Source organism: Lactuca serriola, chromosome 9 (genome assembly GCF_051521515.1).
Source record: "Lactuca serriola cultivar US96UC23 chromosome 9, Lser_US96UC23_V15, whole genome shotgun sequence".
Taxonomy (NCBI): domain Eukaryota; kingdom Viridiplantae; phylum Streptophyta; class Magnoliopsida; order Asterales; family Asteraceae; genus Lactuca; species Lactuca serriola.
The window spans coordinates 139,160,496-139,168,285 of record NC_136416.1 but is presented as its reverse complement, the minus strand read 5'-3'; the positions used below and the strand labels follow the sequence as shown (position 1 = coordinate 139,168,285).

Below are 7,790 nucleotides of genomic sequence, written 5' to 3'. Positions count from 1 at the left end.
AGATAAACAGATTCAGGTTGATGATCGAGAGTAATCAAGGTGGTTGGATTAAGTGAGAGATAACGGGCGACGCCTCTAAGGATCGTTCGTAAACTGTAGTTATAACTAGTCATTACTAATGCATGATTATAACGACTCACAAACCTTAATTAATCCAACACCACCCGAGTAATCAAGGAAGAGTAATCAAAATCATTCATTGTGGCGGTATAACAATTTGAGAAATCATTGTATTTTATGTATTTGGAAAACATCGGGTTTTCCGAGGAAGTTCAACATTTTCACTTGTACGTTTAATACTAAGTTCTTCAATTATACATGTTTTGAAATCATCATGCATATTGTACGGATCTTCACACGTTTTTATAAACAATGGCATTTTCAGAAAATATCGGATTTTCTGGGTTTTACAAACTACACAAATCATTTTTATCACAACATTGCTTATGAACTCACCAACATTCCATATGTTGACCGTTTTTCCAAAATAACTTGTATTCTCAGGTAACAGGTAAGCCGATGAATAAGTACCAAGTATGTTAGTGTGTTATGTCATTGAAAGCCATCAAATAGTTTATGTATGGATTTGTAACGTTAAAACAATGTACTTGATGTGAACAATTCCAGTTGTAATATATTGATGCATGGTGATGTTTATGTTATGAGTCATGTATATTCATTGTGATGATATTCAATTTAAGTCACACGAGCCCTCGGACGTTTCTGTCGTCTGGTTCGGGGTGTGACAGGGACCCTATACTCTACACACCTGGCACAACCCTCTCTTCTCAGGGTGCTCCAAATCGATCTTGCATCTGCAACTCTTAGAAATCATATCCTTCAGGGTCTGACACCCTATCACGCTCACTAGCTCACTTGCCAATGGCTAAGCTGTAACAGTTGGAACATCCTCTGCCCCCAAACCGGGTCACAAACTCCTCCCAAAAGCTTCTCAGATTCTCCAAGACTCTCACCGATTCGAGTATGGATCATGTGCTTTCAGTAGTACGGTCCCAATACTACCTTCCACACATATCCTTACTTTCCTCAGCAATCCTCCCGAATCCTCCAAGTCACTTCCTCAAACTGGTACCCAAGTCTCACTAAGCCTCGCTAGCAACCCATTGAAACATATCCTAGGCTTTCCTAGGTTTCTGAACTCACCTAGTCCTCAGCTGCTGAAAGATTCCCAGTAATGTCAACTAGCTACCTCATGAATATAGCTAGATCACATTACTAAGAGTCTCACAAAGCACAAAGCAAGCAACATTCAGACAATGGAAAATCTAACCATCCTATTCTGATCAAACCTTTCTATCCTCTACTCAGGGATTTGCACATGCAACTCAAATGCTCATACAATCAGGCATAACCTAAACAGGCTATCCTATTACTAACTGATCAGTACTATCATACAGCTCAACAAGCATATACAGCAGGCATATAATGCATCTCCCTAGATCCTTAGCCCTAATCTAGCATGCAGTTCTCATACACACACAACAGGCATATAAGGAATCCTCCCTAGATCCTTAGTCTAATCTAGCATGCAATTCTCACAATCATATCATATCATAACATAACATGTATGGGTATCTTGGGAAAAACTTACTTGAGCTCGGCTGATTGCACGCATCACACACCTTGTTCTTTTCAAAGTTCTGTTCTCTTTTCAAATTCTTTTCGAACTTCCTTTACAAAAATGCTTTTTCTTTTGAAAAAATTTCATACAAAGTCCTTAGTTTGAGTTCAGACACACCCAAGAGTCTGCCCGAATCCCTCAAACCAAGGCTCTGATACCAACTTGTAACATCCCAAACACACATAGCACACCAACAGTGGAAAAATACAGCCGCACACACATGCCCTGGTTGCAAAAGGACCCAACCACCCTCTTGGTGGCGTATGGTTGGCCGGCAGAAATAGTTTCACGATGGCAGCCACCACCTCACAGTGGTGGTGGTGGTTTCTTTTGGCTTCTAATCACGCAGCAACAGAACACCCTCGAGCATACAACCCACAAACCGGTAACAATTCGTCTTCAACGGAAACAATAGCAACAACATCGTCATCGAACAGTGATCGCGGCGGCAGGTTGTGGCTGACGGTGGGACATAGAAAAGGCGAAGAAGGTGACGATGTTGATGGCAAGACACGACGACAGCAGCCGCGGCAGGAGAAGGAGGCGCCTTCTCTCATCTTTGTCGGCGACTGGAGCAGCAACGGCGCTTCTCAGTGTCTCCAGCTTCAACAACAACTGCGCAAGGCAGCAACAACCTCGGTGGCTCGACTGGTCTCGGTGGGTTTGCGACGTCCGACAATTGGCTTCAACAACTTCTTGTCTTCTCGGTGGCGGAGGAAGGATGGCGTCGGTTGGGGGAAACGACATGCTTGCCGGACTCGTCTGATCGGGACAGAAGGTAGGTTAGCGGCTGGAGGTTCTACCCGACGGCTGAGACTCTTCCCTAGGGTTAGGGTTACACAAAGGGTTTATACCCGGTGCCTTCTCAAACTAATCTCCATAATAACATAATCGACCCCTCTTCCCTTATTTTCATTCAAAATGAGTCCCAATTTTACCCTTTCAGCCCTCAGCATTGAAATTCCTTACTATTCAGGTCCAATATTTACCAAACAGTCCCTTAGCCCCAAAATATCTTCAAATGAAGTCCCGAAAGTTACCATTTAGTCCTTGCCTTCATAAATACTTACAAAATAAGTCCGAAACTACACTTTTAACCCTCAACTTCCAGATTATGACAATTAGCTCTGGGAGACCATCCTTTTACATGTAATTATTTATTTTAGGGCTATTATTCGCTCATTAATTTTTTTATTTAATAAATAAATAAACAGGTTGTTACACTAGAAATCACACGACCTTTTAATCCTCTACTCGGTGAGTTGGAGCCTCCAACTCGTCAAGTTGCTCTGACAACATGAATGTAAATTAATTAAATTTTATACCTGGGAGTCAGGATGTTACACACTCAGATTATTTATATCACTGGCATTGATATGAAGCTACATTACATTGAGAGATTAACGGGGATGTATATAATTAGTGTAAATGAATGTAAGGTCTGTTTATGCTTATGTTTCTATATTGACGATGACATCCCAATGTTTTAATATAAACAAATTACATTTCTTCGGAAATGTTTTGATAATGTATTTATCAAGTTTTATGGGAACAAATTTCGCAATATTATTCTTCAAAAAGGATACTCTGATTTTCAAATAAAGCATAAACAAATCGGTCTTTTTTGGCCGTGAAATTGGGGATGTCACAGAATGTTGGTCGCGTCCTAGGAGGAGATCCCGGAGAGGCGTTTCGACGATCAAGTTAGTGATTGATGATTGATTTTCTCTGTCTATAATGAGTGAGTACCGAGATCGTACTGTGTACCTGAATTGTCCCTTCTATTATATAGTTAGGGTTCTTCCATACCTGACTACCAAGATCGCATGGGCATAGGATCACCTGAACATTCCCTGCAACGCCCTCAGAGCCCCTATTAGTCAACGTGATTCCTTAGAGATCTTCCGTGACATTGATTGGTAGGGAAGCAATATTCGTTAGTGGCATCGAATTACCCTTTTGCTGACGTATGTCCCGTACGGGTTGAGTTGTCCTTTCCACACGTGCTACTAACGTATTAGTGATATATAAGCCCACATGGGCGTGCTGTTTCGATAGTCAATTGGATCAACAGACAATAAGGCTTGCATGATAGAGCTTGGGTCGTGCTGTTTGTTCTATATGAGCACCAGGCTATGCTAGCCTATCATTTAGTTGTATGCTATCATAACATATGTATCCTACCACACATTTAACACATATTTGTTAGATTAGTTGTCTAAGTTTATTACTAAATTGGTATAAGTTTATTGAATAAAAACAAAATAATTTCTTGGCTGCTCTTAATAATAAGAAATAGTTAGAAACGACTTTAAAAGAGTGATGAAATGATTAGTTAATTTATTATATAATTAATAAATTAATTTGAAATTGTTTAGAATTAATCAGAATTAAATGCGAATTAATTTTGGATTAATCAGAACTATTTTAAGGTGCAAGTATTGAATTGTAACTATTCAATAACATGTAATTTTAAAACCATCCTAAAGGTGGACGGCTTCTAGGGGTTTCGGAATGATTCTAGAAGCCTCCATGTGTCAATAATATAATTATATTATTGTAATCGATATAATATACTTGTCATAATTTCAATTACCATATTTTTATAATTTTAAAAACAATCGTTTTATTCCTTTTATTCCTGCACAATGTATGGATTTTGGTCTAGTATATGCTATGCACTAACATACATACACCGGTACACATGTTACATTGCCTTGAAAGCATAAATAGACAGATTGAACCCAACAACTAGATTATAATGCAACAACATACATTTTACATCCCGTACATAATGCCACACACTTATATAACTTACATATTTATTTTAGTAATTACATAATAACTTTTAGATACTTATTTATATTTCATGTTAAGTTTGACCAATAATACAAGCCATCAGAAGTCGCTAAGGAATCGGTCTTTATCCCTTCTCTTAAGACAACCATAGAATTGGCAAATATGTACGCAGATCTTCACATCAGCACAAGTATTGTGGATAGACTTAGTCCTTTGTACATTCATCCACCCCCAACACGATGTTAAAACTCTAAGCGACGACATGTGTCGGGTTAAGAGTCAGATTCAAATCACTTGGATTGCGTTTCAAACTATTGTTGTCCTTTTTTGTGAACCATATTTCCGGGACAACTTGCATTAGGTTATGTATCCTTTCCAATGCATAATCCGCTTCTTTTGTCTTCATTGTTTTTCCGACCTATCAAGATATAACAAAAGATATACGGATAATGTTAAACTTATAAATGTGTACACGAATTCGACTACAATTGTTATTAACCATAAATAACCAGTGTGGAAAGAAATGTAAAAACATTGATTTTTAAATAATAAATATGATAAATTTTATTATTACTGAAAATTATAAATATTTTGATATCATAAGTAAATGAGTTTACCAATACAGTTCGAAGGCCAACAGATTTGCCTGCTGCGATGTTTCGAGCATTGTCGTCAAGGAACAGCTGTAATGTGAAATAAAGACAAACACGTCACTTAATTTAAAGAATCAATTATTTAGTTCTAATATATATTACAAAAATTAACTCCATTATAGGACTTGTTAACATCTACAAATTAAGTCAGCATCAAATAAAATAATAACATATGATTGATGACATCTAACCAACCTTGATTGTGATATGAATGAAGATATTCTTTAAAGTTTTAATTAAAGGACGATCATATTCATACTTGATTTGGATATCTTTAAGGTAACTCGTTTATTTAATCTTGATGTTTTACAGGTATGTTGTGTTCATAAGTATGTGAAGGGAAGATTGAAGTTAAGATGATGGTAGACATACCGTTCGGTTTGGATCAACTTCAGCTACGTCCATAGCAATATTGATGGCTTCTAATGAAGGCTTCAAAATAACAGGAAACTCCTGTGGGGAAGACGACTTAGAATTGAATAGATTTGGGTTCATAGTCTCAAAACAGATGATCTGTTCAAAACAGTCTTCGATCCCAAGAAGATTCAATGCCTTCATCGCATGAGCTCTGTCCGAATTTGTGAAGATCTGAGAGAATAACTGTGGATTACTTTCCTGAAATTACTTGAAATTTTGTATCCACAAAACAGCGCGACTTACGATTTTCCGTTGACTAATGGCGAGCAAAATGTTTCTTAATTGAGGGTCTGGCTTTATGAGATGATACGGCAATCTTCCATGGACGATGCGATGATAATCATCTGCGTCTACATCATAGCCTAACGCCTGCAAAACACACAGCTTGTTAGTAGTCATCGATCATCAAAACCCTGGAAACAATTTGAGATTTAGTAATTACTCTTAAACCGGCGAGAGTGCTTCCGTAAGTTTTGAAGAGTTGAACACGAAGAGCCGAAGCTTTCCTCTGTTCAAATCCGCATCGCTCAACGAGAAAATCTGAGGAAATTTTTTTTACAAATCGGTTAGAAATTTGAGCTTTCATCTGATTGGTGTTTGTAGTTAAGATGAAATGGTACCGTCGATGTTACGCTTGGTGGCATCACCGAATCCAATGTTTGAAGAGTACAAAGTATCATCCAAATCTGCGATTGATGATGAATCATGAGTGTGCATAAACATACCTTTGAAGTTCAGAGAGAGAGAGAGAGAGAGAGAGAGAGAGAGAGAGAGAGAGAGAGAGAGAGAGAGAGAGTACCGAAGATGATGGAATCGAAAGGGGAGTAGGAATCCATGAATGATGAAAAGTAAGCAGAAGAGGGCAGAGAACGAGGATTCGGAGGGGAAGAGGGAGTGGTATTTATAGGTATAGGGGGGGTTGAAGAAACTACAAAGGGGATTGGAATGGTGACTGGGTTTCAATTGTTTTCTGTTTTTTTAATGATAAATAGTTAACGTGAACAACGAGAAGTAATGCAGCACCGCGTAAACCCACCACGTGGTAGCTAATCTGCGAATAAAAATTTAAAGTTGTGCCTTCGCAACCAGAGTTTTCAAACTACTTTCATAATTTTGTTTTGTGCATCTTCCATTATTAACCACGTTTTATACTTTTGCCGATGTTTTCACTCCTCATCAAAGATCAGGGTAGTCTTTCATCCGCCTATGCATAAGCGGTTTGCCGTTAAACAATTCTTTACTACTAAAGATGTAAGATAAGAAAACCTATTTTTACCGTTCTTATTTATGGTTATAATGGAAGGTCAGGCCGTCCCGAGAATAGGCTCTAAAACTAAAACAAGTCTAAAATTTTAAACAAAATCGGAAAACCTCCCTTCTACAAATAGAGAAATAATAGCAATAGTCAACATTGCAATTTAAATAATAGTTTTTGAATAGAAAAATTAAATTGCATCATTTTTTTATTTATACAAATGTTCCTACTAATAAAATTATAATTAGTGTCTTCATTCTATATTTTTTAACTAACTCATTAAGGCTATATTAGGAATATATCATAATTTTAATGGATATGAATAATTGTACGAATAAAAGGTAGGATGTAGTTTAATTTCTCTTTTGAATAACCGTAGATCGTAAATAGTCTTCAATATCTTCAAATTGGAAAACCTCTTTTCTACAAATAGAAATAAAATAGGAATAGTCAACATTACTTTACATGTAGCAGATATAAAAGCAAACAACATATATAACACTTCTAATTTTCAAAGTCAGAAACTTCTAAACATCAAAGCCGGATGAAAAGTCAACAAATTGCTGCAAATTGTTGCTTCAAGACTTCTAAATTCAAGAAAATATGAATTATAAAGAATGAAAAAAAAGAGATTTACTTCAAGATGATATCATAATTGTATCATATGTATAATACCTATTAATTTTCAACCCTTCAAGACAATTGAAATCATAAACTCTAAAACTCAAACTGGATTAGAAGTCGACATATTTGCTTCAATGCTTCTAAATTGGAGAAGATACGAACCATAAAGAACGAAAAAAACTAATTACTTTTAAACAACATCAGATATATAACATATATATAAAAAAATGTATATTATCTTATGATTTTTGTCTCTATACCCCATCCCGACATCTTACATTCGAAACCTCATTCCTAATTTCAATTTGCTTCAAATTTTCGAGGCCCCACTCCTGTTTGATCCACCGATTTCTAAAATTCATGAAGGATGAAGTAAGAAAGAAAGAGGTATGAGCTGAAA

The 7,790-nt window shown here is 36.8% G+C and overlaps 1 protein-coding gene across 1 annotated transcript; it reads right to left on the bottom strand.

The window, feature by feature from the left end:
• Positions 1 to 4,594: 4,594 nt before the first annotated feature.
• LOC145074024 (Haloacid dehalogenase-like hydrolase (HAD) superfamily protein) lies at positions 4,595 to 6,467 on the bottom strand. Its single transcript, XM_079020470.1, has 7 exons — positions 6,311 to 6,467; positions 6,132 to 6,197; positions 5,954 to 6,051; positions 5,755 to 5,880; positions 5,467 to 5,682; positions 5,059 to 5,124; positions 4,595 to 4,859 (listed from the first exon to the last, which is right to left on the bottom strand). The coding sequence occupies exons 1-7, from the start codon at positions 6,345 to 6,347 to the stop codon at positions 4,692 to 4,694; spliced, it is 777 nt and encodes a 258-aa protein (XP_078876596.1). The 5' UTR covers positions 6,348 to 6,467; the 3' UTR covers positions 4,595 to 4,691.
• Between the last annotated feature and the right edge of the window lie 1,323 nt (positions 6,468 to 7,790).

Excerpts from the sequence above, each read along its gene's own strand:
- LOC145074024 (XM_079020470.1), bottom strand. The coding sequence starts at position 6,347 with ATGGATTCCTACTCCCCTTTCGATTCCATCATCTTCG. Across the intron at positions 6,052-6,131 it reads CACCAAGCGTAACATCGACG|ATTTTCTCGTTGAGCGATGC; the intron begins GTACCATTTCAT and ends AAATTTCCTCAG. Across the intron at positions 5,683-5,754 it reads CCATTAGTCAACGGAAAATC|ATCTTCACAAATTCGGACAG; the intron begins GTAAGTCGCGCT and ends TTATTCTCTCAG.